At 52.3% G+C, this 17,570-nt stretch overlaps 3 protein-coding genes across 4 annotated transcripts; 1 reads left to right on the top strand and 2 right to left on the bottom strand.

The window, feature by feature from the left end:
• Nucleotides 1-30: 30 nt before the first annotated feature.
• LOC119126744 (disintegrin and metalloproteinase domain-containing protein 9-like) lies at nt 31-9,354 on the bottom strand. 2 transcript variants are annotated; one of them, XM_037258128.1, is made up of 25 exons: nt 8,960-9,354; nt 7,970-8,070; nt 7,667-7,725; nt 6,997-7,075; nt 6,780-6,856; nt 6,464-6,659; nt 6,121-6,186; nt 5,970-6,041; nt 5,730-5,899; nt 5,583-5,664; nt 5,337-5,470; nt 5,089-5,260; nt 4,907-4,999; nt 4,728-4,832; nt 4,472-4,562; nt 4,292-4,397; nt 3,674-3,857; nt 3,522-3,602; nt 3,028-3,133; nt 2,742-2,889; nt 2,492-2,636; nt 2,274-2,303; nt 2,132-2,190; nt 1,568-1,924; nt 31-1,057 (listed from the first exon to the last, which is right to left on the bottom strand). In XM_037258128.1, exons 1-24 carry the CDS (start codon nt 9,048-9,050, stop codon nt 1,855-1,857), a joined length of 2,517 nt encoding a protein of 838 aa, XP_037114023.1. In that variant the 5' UTR covers nt 9,051-9,354; the 3' UTR covers nt 31-1,057; nt 1,568-1,854. The 2 variants fall into 2 exon arrangements, with proteins under 2 accessions (XP_037114023.1, XP_037114024.1); XM_037258129.1 differs by having other exon boundaries at nt 2,534-2,636.
• Nucleotides 9,355-10,136: 782 nt separating this feature from the next.
• ercc6l (excision repair cross-complementation group 6-like) lies at nt 10,137-15,725 on the bottom strand. The gene is made up of 3 exons (XM_037258213.1): nt 15,116-15,725; nt 14,472-14,516; nt 10,137-13,767 (listed from the first exon to the last, which is right to left on the bottom strand). Exons 1-3 carry the CDS (start codon nt 15,202-15,204, stop codon nt 10,275-10,277), a joined length of 3,627 nt encoding a protein of 1,208 aa, XP_037114108.1. The 5' UTR covers nt 15,205-15,725; the 3' UTR covers nt 10,137-10,274.
• On the top strand, nt 15,718-17,435 carry pebp1 (phosphatidylethanolamine binding protein 1). The gene is made up of 4 exons (XM_037258203.1): nt 15,718-16,174; nt 16,305-16,414; nt 16,963-17,063; nt 17,128-17,435. Exons 1-4 carry the CDS (start codon nt 16,040-16,042, stop codon nt 17,343-17,345), a joined length of 564 nt encoding a protein of 187 aa, XP_037114098.1. The 5' UTR covers nt 15,718-16,039; the 3' UTR covers nt 17,346-17,435.
• Nucleotides 17,436-17,570: the final 135 nt, after the last annotated feature.

The raw sequence follows: 17,570 nt of genomic DNA, 5'->3' as shown, positions 1-17,570 counted from the left end.
CACGATCAAGTCGAACATTTCCATCTCAGATAAATGGCAAACATATTTTAATAAGCTGAAATTGCCCAGAACACACTATTTTCAAATCATCAGCTGTGGGGGATAAAAACACAATGCTTTCACACCCCGATGTACACACAAACAAATATTTGATTCACACCCAGGCAGTCCCTTGATTTTAAAAAGCATATTCAAAGTCAATCAAATAAAAACGCAGCATCCGGGTTGATAAGTGGCAGCAAAGTGGCACAGCAGAAAGTTGACGATGATAATGTCGAGGAGGGTCCCTGCTGAAACAAAACTTGAACGCACACTGCACATGTCCATAAAAGACCAGGACACCTATTTGAAAGTGTTGGGACAACTTGGCGATGTGATGTCATGAGTATGGAAAGGAAGTTGTTGTCCTCGTGTGTACGAGTGTGTTTCGTGGAAGTGCTCCACGGCGACGTCATGGAAGAAACCGCACCGAACCAGAGGGCACTATCGGACACTCGACATTCCAATAGCAGTGCATGTGAGTGCCACTAGAGGGCACCGGTGCTTCCCGAAGACCAGCGGGGCCCAACTTGCGTCGAACAAGCTTAATTGTCCAATATTTCTATGATAGAATGATTGAACACACCGAGTTAAGTTGCTGCCAAGGCGAACCGAACCCAGAAGAAAATGGAGTCATTGTTTCACAGAAAACTAACCAAGTCCTCAGAATTTCATTCACCGAACAGGCCCAGCCAGTTACCAAATCCTCTACTTTGTTTGTGCATTAGAAACAATGTTCTGTTTTTGGATATTCTTGGGGGAAATCTGATTAATCTAAAAACGGATCAACATTCATCAATGAGTGAAGAAATGCGTCGTTGCAGCCTTCATTTTATTAAAGCAAATTGCTCGTTTGTGGGCTTTTTCTTAGTATTGTACTATGAGAACAAGATGAGGGCTTTTGAAAAGTTAACAGAGGTGGTTTTCCCAAATAAAACTTCTTTCCGACTGATGATCAAGAAATCATTTTTTGTTCCGTCTTCCTGCGCTCGCCGCTAGCAGTGTTCGGGTTAGAGACTTATTGGTGCTTCACTCCCCTCCTTGAAGGACATTTACACCTCCCATCTCACCCGCAAGGCGACCACGATTGTGAGTGATGTGAGTCACCCCGCTCACTCTTTGTTCGATCTTCTGCCCTCTGGGAAGAGGTACAGGAGCCTGCGCTCCCGCACCACCAGACTCACCAACAGCTTCATTCTCCAGGCTGTTAGGATCCTGAACTCTCTCCCCCCTTCTGCGTAGCGTCCTGTACTTTTGCGCTATATTCTGACTGTCTGCTGTATGCACACTTGCTCCATTTTTGCTCCTCTTATTTATTGTGTTATTTGTTTATTTATTATTTGTTCATCACTCTTATTTATTAATTGTTTGTGCCTTCTTGTTTTTATTTTTTTGTGTTGGTTACGTGTATGTATATTGTGTACTATGTCTTGTCACCGTGGGATAGTGGGAACGTAATTTCGATTTCTTTGTGTCTTGGCATGCGAAGACATTGACAATAAAGCAGACTTCGACTTTGACTTGAGACTGCGGCCGTAAACAATAGAAATAAACAAAAAGTCGTCAGTCCTCGCTTCTTGGCATAGTGGTTTCGGTTTTGCAGTCTTCAAAGCAGCCAATCGGAGAAATGCTGCACTCAGGCTCGGTTGCCTGAAGCCGCCAGCAAGCGAGCGCTAGTTAGCCAGCATGCCTACGGCTGCATATGAGTAGTTCCGGCGCTTACGTCAGCCGCATATGACTCTGACAAGTTGTTTCTTGGTCCGGATTCCTGCTTCCAGACTGTCACTCGGCGAGGCTCAGACCGTAGGACGCCGTTTATACTGGTGGCGGAGGGGCGGGTCTTTGAGGCATCAGAGGCTGAGCCGTCCCAGACGGTTTGGGCTTCCTGACGCACAAACAGAAAACAGAGGCCAGCGGTGACGCTAAGTGCAAAGCTAAGTTTCGGGCTTTCCGACAAAAAACAACGCACGGAGGCTAGCTGCTATGCTACTCGAAAACAAAGGGCAGAAGCTAGCTGAGATTTCAACTTTTGAGCGGCGAGCCGCAATGCTAATGTGCCACACGCTACGGGCGCGTTTGTGTTGACACTCACAGAGGCGGTGGCGGCGGCCTCACGGCGTACGAGGTAGCGCTCTTGCTTTTCGGCACCACCTGAACACACACAGTTACACACATTTGTGCGCACACAACATCACGATGAGCGCGGCGGCAATGTTGACGAGCTTCGGCTCTACCTCGTGTGGCGGCAGAAGCTGGCTGTCGTGCTGGATGACAAAAAGAGGAGGACATGAGCACAAACGCACATAAGTAAATAACATGCACGTGTTGTTTGAAATGCGCAACACCCACATGTTTAAAACATAGACACACATTTTTAACAAAAGGTGCAGGTAACACACTTTTGGTAACACAAACAGTTCCGGGGACCCAATTTATAAAAACAGACTCTCACATCTTTATGTGGCACGCACGCACGCTCTTTACGTGTGCTCACCGCATCTCTGAGGATGTTGTTGGTGTTGCCGCGGGTAACAGGAGGCAGCTGAGCCCTTGGAGGCGGTCCTCCGGCGGAATCGGATGACGCCAGTCCTTCGGGCCTGGCCGCAAAAGGGGCAAAGGGCATTGTCAGGGTGTCGGGGTCGTTGCATTTTTTTCACCGGCGTTTTTTTTGTGACGTGTTGGAGAGGTGGGTGCTGACTCACCGGTAACCCTGAGAGCGCCCCCTGCGAGTAAAGCCGAGGCGCCGCAGTATCCACTTCCGGCGCAGGAAGGCCAAGGTGGCCAGCACGGCCAGAGGCACGATCAAGAAGAAGAAGACGAGGAGGCCGTCTCTCAGGGACTTGTCTTTGTCTGCGGAGGACAAACACACAAGATGACAACAAGCAGAGAGATCGTGAGATTGGAAAAGAACCTTTCCTCAAGCGACAATGGAAGCCTCGAAATAATAAACATCAGGAGGGGGCAAAGGTGGCTGTGGGGGCTACTAACCATTCCAGGTGGGCCCGCTATCGTCGCTCCCCCCGTAACCTGCCAGCTCACAGAAGGGCGGCGCCCAGCCGGACTCACAGTGACAGTTCCGGTTGTTGTTGCACACCTGACCCCAAGAAGGACACAAAGACACAGAGGGACCAATCAGAGTCGGAGGAGGGGGGGCAGTCTTAGTAACATTCTGTTTATCCGCTGGTGCCTTGAGCTACAAAAAATTGCATCCGTTACCACGCTTGCATCTCAAATTGTCCATTCACTTTGGATGCATCTGTGGTTGTTTTTCGAGTGCTCTAGCTCTACTGTCCAAGAGTGTACTTTTTAATAAGCACACAGTCATTTGGAAATGGTTTGAATGTATGACATGACAGTTTGCGCTTTAGGATCGAGATAATTTATTGCAGCTCCTTCCAGACCACCGGGGGACCGCATCGTGCAGTTGCGCAGAAACAAGCCAAGAAGTACTTTTGCGGGCAGACTGTACGGTCGGTTCTCACCCCGTGACCGTGACACTTGTTGTCAGCGTCGCAATCGTAGTTGAGAACGTTGACGCTCCGACACTCAAAGTTGAGGCACACCTGAAAGCAGCAAAGTTAGAGCGCGGCGTGTCAGCGGCCACCCTGCACGCGACCAAGCGAGCGACCCTCACCTTGTCCGGGCCGCACTTGGTGCCCTGATTGACCATGGCGGGGTCGGGCACGTCCGAGCCCAGCATGAAATCCACCCCGGAGCAGACGGCGCCCCCTATGGGCGTGCTGATGATGGAGGGCTCCATGCCGAAGGCTTTGACGCCCTGCACGTTGGCGCACTGCAGCTTGCCGCACAAGGCGTTTCTGTGGGCGGTGGGTGGGGCACGTCGGCGATGGTTCAAAGCGCCTCTGCCCTTTGCTCTCATCCTTGTTTCCGCTCTCTCCCTCCCCTTTTCACCTGGGGTTTCTGCTCAATCCCGTTTCTCTCGCCTTTGTTTCCTGGTGTCCCCTTTGTGTTTTCCCCATGGCTCCCTCACAGTTTTCTCTTTTCTTGCTTTGACTTCCTCCCGCGCTCCCTTCTCAAGATTTCTCATTTTCCCCATTCAGGGCTATGTGAGTGTTTCCTTGCCCTCCTGGGGGTTCTGACCACGGGATGTGGAGTCTAAGTGTCAACCGTGAAGCCCTTTGAGACGTTTCAGTGAGTATGGGCTATAGAAATAAAGTCAACTTAACTTAGCTATCCTATCCCCATCTTTGGAACTCTCTCTGCCCTCTGCTGACGCAGCGGTCTCGTTTACCTGCTCTCGCACTTTTTGTAGCCGTAGTTTAGGTAGCCACAGTTCCCAAAGCGATCGCCTTTGCTGTTGACCTCTTTGAAACAGACCTCTGGCGCCATCTTGGCCTCTGAGGAACACACATGTCCGTCTGTCAGCCTACGGCTTTTGTCACGCGTGCGCAGGTCGGCGCCAGTCACCCACTGGCTCCAAAGATGCTCCTGCACTGGTCTTGGGCATGCTGACAGCGGCCATCGTAGCAGTACGCCTCCTGATTGCGACAGGGATGACCGTTCTGCAAGACAGTGACATCAGCACAGACGCAAGTTTGCATAACGCCACCGTTGGTGGCGCGTGCGCAGGCCTGGGAATCAACTGCCAAATACGCACAACTTTGTGACGATTTCTCAATTAGCAGAGACAATTAGTGACGCATCCGCACGGGCGCACGCACACTGACCTGCACGAAAGCGTCATTCTGACAGAGAGAGGAGGAGCCATTGCAGAACTCAGGCAGGTCGCACTCGTCCACACTGGCGCGGCACACGGTCCCGCCAGGCCGGAACTGCGCACGCGCGCAGAGCATAAGTTGGAGGTGCGCTTGTGCAAACGTGCGCTGAGTGACGGCGCCGAGCGTACCCGACAGCTGGAGCAGCACTCGCCGTGAGCGCACTCGGCTCCCGGCTTCAGTCTGCAGGTCTCAAACTCGCAGCAGGGGTCGCTCTCACACTCCTGTCCCGTGCACAGATGAATGGGAGATTCTGTCGGAGGAACGAGCGGCTGCGCCCGAGACGCAGCCTAAGGGACGGCGAGGCTCAGACCTGCGCCGATCCGCAGTCGCAGTCCTCCCCAAAGTCAAGTAGACCGTTCCCGCAGTAGGGGGCGCTGTAGGCCTCGTCAGGTCGCGGCACGTTGAGGAGACACGAGCCGCCCGTGCGTAGCAGCATCTTCTCAAAGTCGTCGGCGCTGCAGGTGCTGAAGTTCCGGGAACCTCTGAGGTCGCAACGTAATGCAACGTAAGGCCAGGCAAGGCCGCTTGAGCCGGTCCACGTCGATCTGTGCGTCTTACGTGGCGCCGGAGTTCATGATGCACGCTTGCGTGGGGCACGTGCAAGGCCGGCTGTCGTCGTGGTTCATGCCGAGGTTGTGGCCAAGCTCGTGAGCCACGACGGAGGCCAAGGCAAACACGTTGTTGTTCAGGAACTGCACACGTACACACACACAGGGTTACCAGTCAGCGAGCTACAAATGTGCTTTAGGTGTGTGTTGCTAGTACACGTCACCCGCACGTACGTATGCATTTTTACATCCGTACCGTGTTGATTCCGCCAGCGTGACTTCTCGAACAGACGGTGGAGATAAACGCCATTCCCGCCGTGTCCCCAAAACTCTTCATCCTGCGTCATCGTCATCATCATTATCATCAGCGTCGTTCCCAGCATTCCCGTGCGTTTGCGCTCACGTGACCAGCTGCGCCGAGTCGTGTCGGCGGCGAGGCAGCAGTTCCTTCTCCCTCCACTGGGTGAAGCGACTCAGGACCTCGCCGGCGCCTCCCTCTGTGCTGATCAGGTTCTGCCTGGTCCAGATCTCCAGGCCCACCAGGACCACGCGTACATTCAGCTGCATGTAGATCTGCGCACGCAAACCAAAAACAATTCAGTCTGCGCGGTGGTGCGCTGGCGGTGTGCCGGTGTGTACTCACGCCATCGACGATGTTGGCCAAATGAACCATGTCCTCCCGCACCGCGCTCTCGTTCCGCTTCACGGCGTTGTACTGACGGCAGCGATAATCACACGGCACGTCAGTCAAGTGAAGGCATGAAATGTTAGGTGCGTGCAGGCGTGCGCGTCACCCTGTCATTGTCCACCACCAGCAGGAGTTCCACGTAGTGTGTGCGATGGAGAATATCTCGCTTCACCTGGAAACCACACACGTGCATTGGTTGTGTGTGTAGAACTGGGAGAATATTTGTGTTTGTGAGAGCATATGTGACGCACGAGAGATCTGACGTGATTTTTTTTTTGTCTTGCGTTGCAAACAAAAATTGGAGTTTTCAATAGATAACTTGGGATAGTCTACTAGCTTAATGCTACGCTGCAATGGGAAACGCCATAAACCGGCTAAACAATTTAGCATGGATTCTCCTGTGTGATTGAAGCTGACAAATATCGGTTGAGTTGCGTGCATGCGGTCACCCTGGCGTGCTGGTGGCTCTCCAGCGGGGGTTGTGAACGTGCGTCTTCGCTGTGGCTGTGAGCCTGCTGGTGATGCGGCATCCCGCATCCGCGAGGCTGTGATGTCACATCCCGCAGGCGGTACAGCAGGTGCTGCTCGGGGGCCAAGTCGAGAGGCTCAATGGCGTAGCTGTCGTCATCTAGATGCAGTACGCCTCTGCCGCGTGATGCACACACACACATCACCTGGAAGATGAGGTGCTGCACGGTGCTTCCAAAATGCAAAGAGAAACCAGCACACAAAGTGCGACCAGTTGTGCGTGCGTGCGTGGGCTACCTGAGGCCGTTACAAACACTCATGGCAACGGACGATCCCTCCATGCCTTCAACAAAGCCCTGATAGTGGCAGTGATCCTACACACACGCAGACACGCATGGAACAAAGACATGGAGGATTTTGCAAATGGCCACACTGCAGCCAGCTTCGGGAAATCTTTCCACAAGCGCCATAACATTTCATTTGAGCTCGAGGACATTATAAACACGCGCGGTACCCGAACATCCGGCGCTGTCGTGACGACTTGTCCGTCGTCCGCGTACGTAAATACTTTGAAGTCGGCAGGCAGCAGCATCCTGAAAAGGAGAGCGTCCGCTTATTAGTGAGGTCGCACGATAACACGACGCTCAAGTCGAAGGCCGGCTGGCTTCGCTTGCTGCCTTGAATGGAAACAAACAAAACGACAAGCTCGCTGGAGCCGACAATCTCGCTTGTTGCTTCTTATCGATTCGTTTTGGGAATGCGTCGATAAAAAGCGCCAGCCGCCGACAAAAGCAGGAGAGCGTTGGAAAAGAGGTGAGTCTTCGTGCAAAAAATAAATAAATAAAAATCCATAGACAAACGGATGCTTGTCTGCAAATCTGACATGGTTTGTTTGCTTAAGCGCCAGACATTCGTCGGGCCCGGAAAAATATTTTGACATTGTTGGAAAGGAAAACCCAAAACGGCCCGTTGGCCCAGTAAAAATCTTTCACCCCTTCAAAAATTATTATCACAAGTCATAATTATTCTCCTAAGATTCCAAAAGTTGTTCTTCCAAAATAATTGTCTTTGGAATAATTGTCGTCAAAGAACAAACATCCTTCCGTGACCAAAGCAAAAGAGCGACTCTACATTTGTGCTTTGCACAATCAATGGGATGATCTAAATCCGGCGCGCCAACTCACCGGTTCCGCTCCAGACGAACGACACGGCTGCGTCCCGACACGTCAATGGCGTACGACACCTGCGACAGAAGATGACGCGCATGAGCCAGCAAAACGACCCCGTGCATGACGAGACGGCGCCGTTGCCGCGTACACGGAGGCCATTTTGTCTCCGCTTTTTTCTCGCTGACGTCTGCTACTTCATCACAACTTCCCACGTGAAAGAATGATCACGCACAAGTTGGTGATGCGTCAGCCGGCCCGATGGAGAGTTCGGAGGTCACGCATACCCGCGCGCACGCACGGGGAGTGAAATCCGCGCACCTGATCGGGTGGCGAGCCGTCAGCGTCCCTCCTCGGCCTGTCTCCTATTGCCCGTGGCACCGTCAGCTGATAGGAGGACAGATGCTGCGTCTGCCGGGCGTCTGGGTGACCCAAACAAAACACACAATGAGCGTCTTATCTCCGCAGCAGCCTGGCCAGCACACGCACAATCACCGCACACGGTTACGCAACACACACATAAGGTTGAGCTCAGCTAAGCTGCTTAAAGATCAAGTTGTCTGCACGAGCGGGCATGTTACAGTCAGCTGACGGCCAGACCTTTACTGAGAACCGCAGTGGGCCGATGCCAACGAGGCCATTTGGAGACAAAGTGCAAAAGGTGGGGGAGAGACATGTGGCAGAGACGAGATTTGAGATGGATCACTTCCTCGCGGGCGCTGCCGTGACGACCGAGGGCGTCTTCTTACGGCGCTTCATCTGATTAAATGGACTTTGACACCACTTGATTTTAAATTATGTTACATTTTGTCTTCAATGTTACCCCCTTGGGATACAGGAAGGGGAATCTTCCCATCCTCACCCTCCTCGAGGTTCTGATCAGGGGTTGTCGACAATATTTGTGTTATATGTGAAGCCCTTCGAGACAGTCTGTGATCAAGGCCCATGCAAGTAAAATGAACAAAAATGCTGCAATTTTGACACAAATTTGAACACAAAACAAGCGTTTTGGTGAAAAGTAAGCAGAGCTGCAGCGTGAACAGCGTCTGTCAACAATGCCCGATGTTTGGCTAAACTCATTGTCAAGGGTAGTTTCAGTGGTTTGCTGCTGAATGGGAGCATCCACAAGTGCAAACGTGTTCACCTAAAGTTGGCCGCAACGGTGGATCAAATCAATCCAACATGAACGTTGAGAAGTTGAGCACCCGGGTAGTTTCAAGAAAGCCTCAACTCGCAGGTGACCTTGCTTGTGTGCGTGCGTGCGTGTGAAGCTGCCAAGAAGGGAGCAGTCCACTTCCGCTCCGTCCTCACCTCCACTATGTCCACTTCCGGTCATTACAAGCAGTAAACAGCACATTTCCAGCAGCTTTCTTCTTTCTCTAGTCATGGTTATGATCATCATCTTCAAGTCCGTCTTTCAAAACCGACCTCCGCCTCGTCCTCCGTGAAATGAGCCCGCGCGTCGCCCCCTTTGCCTCAGCCTCCCACAGTCGTGTTCTCTTTCGGCCGGGCCATTCGAGACCAAGAAGGACGGCTCCGTCCCGGTGCTTTTTGGGTCGTGTGTTCAAGCCCGACCCAAATCAAGGAGGTCGTTCGACCCCCGGCAAGCAAACATACTTCGACGACGTTCCACCGAGGTGACGTCACCATCGGCTTACCCGGAAAGAACCGAAGTTTGTGTCGACATCAAGACACCCCCCCTCCGTGCTGTTTCTGGGTTGGGCCGTCATTTGTTCGCTCCGCCCCGGCGGTCTTTTGGCGTTTGTCCGAAGGCAAAAACGAACGGCCCTCTCGGCCGTGACGTCACGATTGCCGAAAGCTCCTTCAAAATAAGATGTCGGTCTCCTCTTGGAACAGATTTGTTGATACTAGTATATTCATTTTTAGTAAACGAATAAGACTGTTCTAAATTGTTACTTAGGTCAAATCCATCCATCACTTTTCTGAACCGCTTTCCAAATCCATCCATCGGCTTTCTGAACCGTTTCACCTCACGAGGGTTATGGGTGTGCTGGAGCCTATCCCAGCAGTCAAAGGCAGTAGGCGGGGGACACATTGAACCGGTTGCTAGCCAAGAGACCAACAATCATAAGCACTCAAACTCACACCTCCAAGTGTTCAATCAGCCTACCATGCATGTTTTTTGGGAAGTGATTGGAAACCGGAGTACCGGAAGAAACCCACACAGGCACGAGAAGAACGTACACAGGTACGAGGAGAACGCGCAAACTCCACACAGGAAGGCCAGAGCACCCTGACACCACTGTACACGAGTGACAGGGTCCAAAGCAAAGACTGAACATTTGCATAGAATTGTCAGACATTATGAATCGAAAAAAAGTTTTTTTTTTTTAATCCCGCATTGTCTGGAGAAGGGATAAACCACCAAGCTGTGTTTATATCTTGAAAATCCACGAGTCTGCGGGAGCCGCATAATAGCAGCCGAGACCATTTCCAACAACAACAATGACAACCCAGCTACAGTTTGAACCATAGAAAAGGCTTTTATTTTTCCTCATCAGTTGCGCAAGACGGGCAGTAGCAGCCAGTGCTGGGCGGCTTTGACAGCAACCAAAACAGCAAAAATGTATTGAACATTTGATCAGAGTTTTTGGGCGCGTTCGTGTTACGAGCGACTGAGCTGTCGGTACAGCTGGATGGTCAAGGACTGGATTTCCGGGTCTCCGGGCCTGATGTCGATAGCCTTGAGGAACAAATCCAGAGCCTCCCCAAGGCGGCCCTGTGTGTACGACTCGCGGCCTCGCCTCACCAGCGACTCGTAGGCATCGACGCAGCCCACCGTCGCTTTGGCGGCGCACTGCTCCAACCTCTCGGAGGACGTCAGTTCGGGCTCGCTGGTCGACTCTTCCAGGATGCCGCTAGGGGGATCCTCCTGCAAATCCTCCTCCTCCTCCTCTTCGTCCTCCTCGTCCTCTTCTACTTCTTCCACTTCTTCGACATCTTCATGCGAGTTTGGGGTCTTTGTGGTGGCATCCTCCTCATCCTCCTCCTCGTCAGAAGACCTCGCCGAAATCTTATTCCGGTGGACTTCGAGGGAGCGGCGAGACGCCACTGACACGTTTCCCCGGATGCTTTTTCTCGAGCTGATGGGCGGTGAGGACTTTGGCGTGGACGAACCATGTGGTGGGAAGCTGTTGAACGCAGCGGAGGCCTTGGAGGACGATGGGGCAACCTTAACCTGCACCTCCTCCACCTCTTCCTCTTCGCTGTCATAAATGAAGGGCACTATCTTCTTCTTCTTGGTCGCCGCGGCGATAGACTCGTCCATCTCGGAGACGCGGGATTGGATGCTGAGTCCGAGCTGCCTCTCCGTCAAGGACTTGCCCACGTCGAAGGTTCCCGATATCTGAAGCTGCGACAACAGCTTCTCCTCCTCCTCCTCTTCCTCCTCCTCCTCCTCCTCGTCGTCGTCATCATCCTGGTACAGGACATCGGGCTCCTCATCCAGCTGAATTGGCGACAGGAGCTTTCTCTCCTCATCCTGGTACAGGATGTCTTCTTCGTCCAGCCGGAGTTGTGACTGAAGCTTCTTCTCCTCATCCTGGTAGGAGATCTCGCTCTCCTCCAGCTGTAGATTGAAGTTTCCTTCCATCAGCTCGGAGCCGCTGTCGCTGACTCTGCTCCAGCAGTCCACTCTCAAGCTGGACATGGACGACTGCAGGGCGGAGAGTCTGTTGCCTTCGTTGAGACTGACGTGCGTGGGAGCAACTTGTCTGTCGGCCCCAAGGCTCTCTTCCAGACTCTTCTGGACGTGCTCTCCGAAGTTGTCTGGGTTCCTCGGCGGGGGGCTTTCTTCGTCAGCGAGATGGACCGAGCTGCTGCGACCCCAAAGGCCGCCGCCCTCCTTGGCGTCGCTGGATCGGTCCGGGCCCGACGTGTTGTTGCGGCGCGGCGAGCATGTGACACTGGATCTGGGCTTGCTCAGTTTCTTATCCTTTAGCAGGTCCTCACGCTCACTTGTCGACTTTCGCCCCCACGGGGGCTCGGCGCTGGACTCCAAAATGGTGGCAAACTGCATGTGCAAGTTTGACTCGGCCTTCACCAGCTCGTGGGCCTTCTGGACCCGCCCTTCGATGTACTGTTGCTCTTCGCGGTCCTGCGGGGCCTCGTCGAGGTCCACGTTGAGGCAAAACATGAGGTCATGATCGGAGAGTCCGAACATGTCCATGGTGTGGAGGAGGGCCAGGTGCACGTCCAAGTCGGGGTCACTACTTCGGTGTTTGGCGTGCAGAGACTGGAGCAGCAGCTGCGTGGAGGAGGACCTGGTGTCCTCCAGGCTGAAGAGCTCCCGCAGCTCCTGCTTGCTGAAATAGCGGAAAGGGTTCTTCTTGTCGCCAGTGGTCTGGCGGATCAGCGAGTCCTTGAAAACCTGCCGCCTGTAGATCTTCTCCTCCACCGTGCCGCAGGTGATGAGTCGGTAAATGACCACGTCCTTGGTCTGGCCGATGCGGTACACCCTGTCCACCGCCTGGGCGTCGGTCGCCGGGTTCCAGCTGGGATCGTAGATGACCACCCTGTCAGCTGCCGTCAGGGTGATGCCGACGCCGCCGACCTGGGTGGTGAGAAGGAAGACGGCGTAGCTGCTGTCCGTCTGGAAAAGGGTGATGAGTCGCTCACGCTCGGCCACCTGCGTGACGGTGCCGTCCAGGCGCAGGACTTTGAAGCCCTGGTTCCTCAGGATGCGCTGGAGGATGTCCAGCACCATCCTGTAGTGGGCGAAGACCAGCGTGCGGTGGCCACGGGTCCGCAGATGCTTGAGGAGAGTAAGCAGGAAGGCCAGTTTGCCGGACTCGGCGATCAAAGTTTCGTCGGGAACGTTGCCGATGCTCTGACTGCCGCTGTCATCGTGGTAGTTGCTCTGCTGAGCCTCCCCGAGACCCAAGCTGGCTGTGGCCCGGGCGGAGAGAAGCCGCGGGTGGTCACACAGCTTCTTGAGAATGGTCAGCTCCGCCAGAGGCGACCTAGAAGTCATGAGCAGCTCCTTGATGTGTTCCAGGGAAATGAACTTCCAGTAGATGTTTTCCTGGATGCTGCTGAGGTACGTCCATACAATCAGGTCATTCTTCCTGGTGAGGGTGGGCCCGCTGGCCCCAGAGACCTTTCGACCCCCGAGCTCCTCGGTGCTCGCAGAGTGACCGGCAGCATCCGACGTGCCTTTGCTCTTCTGCACTTCGGCCTTGGTCCGGCGCAGGAAGTAAGGTCGTATGATGGCCATGAGGTTCTCCGACATTCGGGACCCGAGGACCTTCTCTCCCGGAGTGGCGTCCTTCTCCCGGGCACGAGTGATGGGGTTCTCGTACTGCATCTTGAAGGTTTTGAGCGTGCCCAGCAGAGTTCCCTGACAGGCAAAGTCAAAGAGCGCCCACAACTCTCGCAGATTGTTTTGGACGGGCGTGCCGGTGAGGAGCACTCTGTTTTTAGACTGGATGGCGGTGGCGCACTTGGCCGTTTTGGTGGTGCTGGTCTTGATCTTGTGGGCCTCGTCTAGTATCATGTAGTCCCACTTGAACTCTCGGCCCTGGTAGAACGACAGCTGCTGCCAGTTGTTCATGAGCATGGTGTAGGTGGTGATGATCACACCGCTCCTCCTCTGGATCTTCTCCAGGTTCCTGGTCCGCTCGGCCTTGCTGACACCGTGAAACTCTTTGACCCGCATGCCGGGGGTCCACTTGTTGAACTCCTTGGTCCAGTTAGTGATGAGCGAGGTGGGCATGACCAGCATGGTGTGCTTGATCAGATCGTTGTCATACATGGCCGAGAGGAAGGAAATGACCTGGACGGTTTTGCCCAGGCCCATGTCGTCGGCGAGAATGCCACCTTTGCGCCCGTCCCTGTAGAGGCTGTACATGAAGGCCACGCCGCTCCTCTGGTAGTCGTACAGCTTGTCGTAGAGCTCCTTGTACATCTTCAGGCCGCTCTTCTTGACGTCCACGTACTCGTCGTCGTCGTCCTGGAAACTCTGCGCCAAAACCTCCTCCAGTTTCCAGATCCGCTTCTGCAGCTTGTCCGTGTGGTGAATGTTGAAGGCCATCTTGAAGTGCTCCAGAGCTTTGCTCAACTCTCCCCGTCGGGCCGCATTTTTGCCGTCTTGGATGTGTCTGCGAGCAAAGACAAGTCAGCCCAGCCACTCTGAAGCGCTCGCCCGCACGTGACATCATGAACTAGTGACATCGCTAACATGTGACATCATCAAAGAGCGGGAGGATCAACCGCACCAAAGCTTCCGCTCGGCCGCCACTCAAACATCGACAGTCCTGACTCGGAGTAGCAACCTCATCCGCCTATGTTGTCATAAAGACTCGACCGGCGCTAGCATAGAGCTCCTTTCGCGCAACGGAGCTCGGTGGCCTCTAGTGGAGAGGAGATGTTTACGCAGCATTTTGACCCGCTGCATACAAACAGCCCAATAGAGCATTCAAGCGCGCCTCTTCCAAGACCCGCTGTCCAAAAGAACATTCACGGCCGTCATTTTTTGTTGTGTTTTTTTTTGTTTTCAATTGGTACGAGTATCGCAGTGGGCTATAAACACGGAAAAGTCAAGAATTGAGCTGCGCTCGTGAATCCGAGTCATTCGTGTTTGTACTCCAGTGCGGTGATTCTCAACTGCCGGGTCACCCGTCCATCGTGGGCGGGTGGCAGCCAGACAGGGGGCGCAAAAAATGCTGTCGAAGGCTCCTTCATTTGACATACGACTCATGCTCTTCATTTCGTGGTGTTCCTGTTTTTCTTTACTGTCACTCAATTTACAGTCATTGGGACACATAGATATATCACTGCTTGGGAAAATAGGATGCTTTGTTACCTGTGATAGACTTCCATGTTGTCCTCCTCGTCCAAGGACAAAAACCTGAGAGGACACCAACACAGTCAGACACAGCGGTAGTTGACAAACTCCCTTCAAAAATGTCAAACTGCACAATTATTTTCATTGCACTTGTTGCGATGACAATAAATGTGATCTGAAATTAATTTCCCATCGCTCCCTTGGATGATTTCCTGCATTTTATTAGCTCCAAATGCCTCCTTGCAATGTCCATGAACAATTTATGGAGTGTTAGTTCATTTTCAACTGTTACAGTCCAGACACTGGCCCCGGTCTCGAGATACCCCGCGACCCCATCACCTCACAACCGGGTCAAGCTTTCTTGAGCTGCCACAGGCTCCTCATGTTGTTTTAACTGGAGCACCTAATCTGTGTAAATCTCAATGCTTCATGGAGCTTCACACGCCCATGCCCAAAATAGACACAGGGAACTTGGCTATGTTATTGGTTTCTTCTTCTTCTTTTTGATAGTTTTTGTCCCGTAAGGGGTCGCTAAAGCCACTGCGTGCCATCATTTGGGATCGTGTTAATTCTACTGTCCAACAGCGACTAGCTAGCCCCATGTCCTCCATCACTTCCGTTGTCGTACACGACAGTTAGCCGGCGAGCTCACGTTGACTTACTTGTCCAGCTTGTCCCCAAGCTCCTCCATGTCGCCGTTCAGATTGTCCCCAAGCTCCTCCACGTCGCCGTTGGGATCATTTGCATTCATGGCTAAAGTGCCGTCTTGTTCTAAGAGCACTTGAGGAACTTGGCAATATCATTAAACTCAAGAAGCGGAAGGGGAAAAAAAGGAGCGCGAGTTGATATTTTCAAGCACGGCTCATTCCCCCGCCAATTTGATCAAACTCGCACACACAGGCGACGTGATGCCGTCACGGACGTCGTCCAATCAGAGGCATAGAGGAATTTGTGTAGGCGGGACACGGAGGAGCGAGCCCAGCCAATTAAATTAGACGCTCGTGATGCTCCTAATTTCATTGGCTGGAGCTGGAGGTCGCCTTCTAATCGACCAGCACTTTGGCCACGTCTCATTTGTATAAACATTTTAGTATTTATCATTTGTATAAACATTTTAGTATTTATCATTTGTATAAATTACTTGTAGACCTGTGCTTCTTAACGGTTGTCACCCGCATTTCCCATTGTCCAGAAGTGGCGACACATTTAAAATGAGGGTTTAAAAGTGCCACTTTATATGACGACTCACAAAGCAGCGGTCATCTTTATTGCCCCCAGTGGCCATTTTGTGCCAAGAGTCGTGTTTGTGGTGTTCAAATGTAGTGCGACTCCCGAAGACCTCTTGTTTTACAGGGAAATTCCCCGATAATAAGTGTAGATTGATGGGAGACCACGAATGAAAATAGGTAATGGTGATGTTTGAAATCTAATCCAAAGTGAAAAAAGCACGTGGTGACGTGTGTTGCAGTAGCTTTGCTTTAGAATTTCATCTTGAGCGCTGGTCCTTGAACGTGCCATAGCCTCGTCGAAACCCAGCAGAAGCAGCGAATTGCGATCCAGTTGGTTAGCCGCTCCGTCCAGACAACATGCCTGTGGATGTGAACCAGTGGGGCGGCCCGCTGCAGCTCCACGAGGTGGAGGAGAAGCCCGGCCGGCCTCTGACGGTCAAGTACGGCTCCGTGGAGATCGACGAGCTGGGCAAAGTGCTCACGCCCACGCAGGTGAGCTACATTAGCATAGCTTGCATGGCCTGGCCTGGTTGGTATCAAATGTTTTTCCATTTTTCAAGGGGGGGGGGGGGGGGGGGGTGGGGGTGTTTACTTTCCCAATTAAAATGTCCCGCCCCCTTAGGTCCAGAACCGGCCTACGACCATCGAGTGGGAGGGATGCGACCTCAACAAACTTTACACTTTAGTCCTAACCGACCCGGACGCCCCCAGCAGGGAAAAACCCAAATTCAGGTCAGGCCTTTTCCACTAACTCTTAACATTGACAAATACATTTAGCTTAGAAAAAAAATCACCAGTTGTCATATTTATAACTCAGATTTATCACCAACTCTATGTGGCATAGTTTTTGTTTTGTATATTCTTTTTTACCTTTTTTTAAAGTTTCAGTTTTAACAAAAAAGCACACGTTTGCCAGTGTGTTCAACATTTATTCTATTTTGTTGCCACTTTTTCTTGTTTTGACATTTTCCTGCTATTTTAATAGACATTTTAGTATTTGAACTTTTCCCAACTTTCCACTTGTAATTTTTGCAGATTCAAATATGTTTAAATTTCTTTTACGTTTAATTTTTTTTTAATGGAAGTTTTTGCTCCCAATTTTCATGTGAATAAAATTGTCAGTTTTTTCTTTATTTTTTTATTTGTAACGTTCTTGATAAATTCCGGGGGTGGGGGGGTCACCTTTTCATGTTTGATTCCAAATAAAAGTATAATTTAACTGACAAATTGCAATGTGTTGATGGTGTGGAAACAAGTGAAGGGGAACTTGTGTTTTTCAGGGAGTGGCATCACTACCTAGTGGTCAACATGAAAGGAAACGACCTGTCCTCCGGTGTTGTCTTGTCCGACTACGTTGGTTCCGGCCCTCCTGAGGGAACAGGTAGCACTAATAATCATTTTAGAATTAGGTTGTGCAAGCGAGTGACGGCATTGCCCGTGCGCAGGTCTCCACCGCTACGTGTGGCTGGTGTACAGCCAGCCGGGGGCGCTGTCGTGCACCGAGCGCGTCCTCACTAACCGCTCGGGCGACGGGCGCGGCAAGTTCAGCGTGGGCGCTTTCCGCCGCAAATACGGACTGGACGCGCCCGTGGCCGCCACCTGCTACCAGGCCGAGTGGGACGACTACGTGCCCAAACTCTACCAGCAACTGGCAGGAAAGTAGGCCTCCTCCGCACTCAAGCCAACAACAACGAATCGTGCGCCACCTAGTGCACATCAACGGGTTGACTCAATAAAGCTGCTTTACAGTCAATCACTTTGTCTGTTTGCCATCACATTTAGGTTAGGTTATTTAAATGGGAAATACACTTGAGCTCTTTTTTTTTTTTTTTTTAACGAGAGCTGGGGGAGTACCGATATCAGGCCAAATTGGCCAATACCGCCCTTA

This window comes from Syngnathus acus, chromosome 9 (genome assembly GCF_901709675.1).
Source record: "Syngnathus acus chromosome 9, fSynAcu1.2, whole genome shotgun sequence".
Classification (NCBI taxonomy): Eukaryota; Metazoa; Chordata; class Actinopteri; order Syngnathiformes; family Syngnathidae; genus Syngnathus; species Syngnathus acus.
The sequence above is the reverse complement of the archived record's forward strand: the minus strand, read 5'-3'. Positions and strand labels throughout refer to the sequence as shown.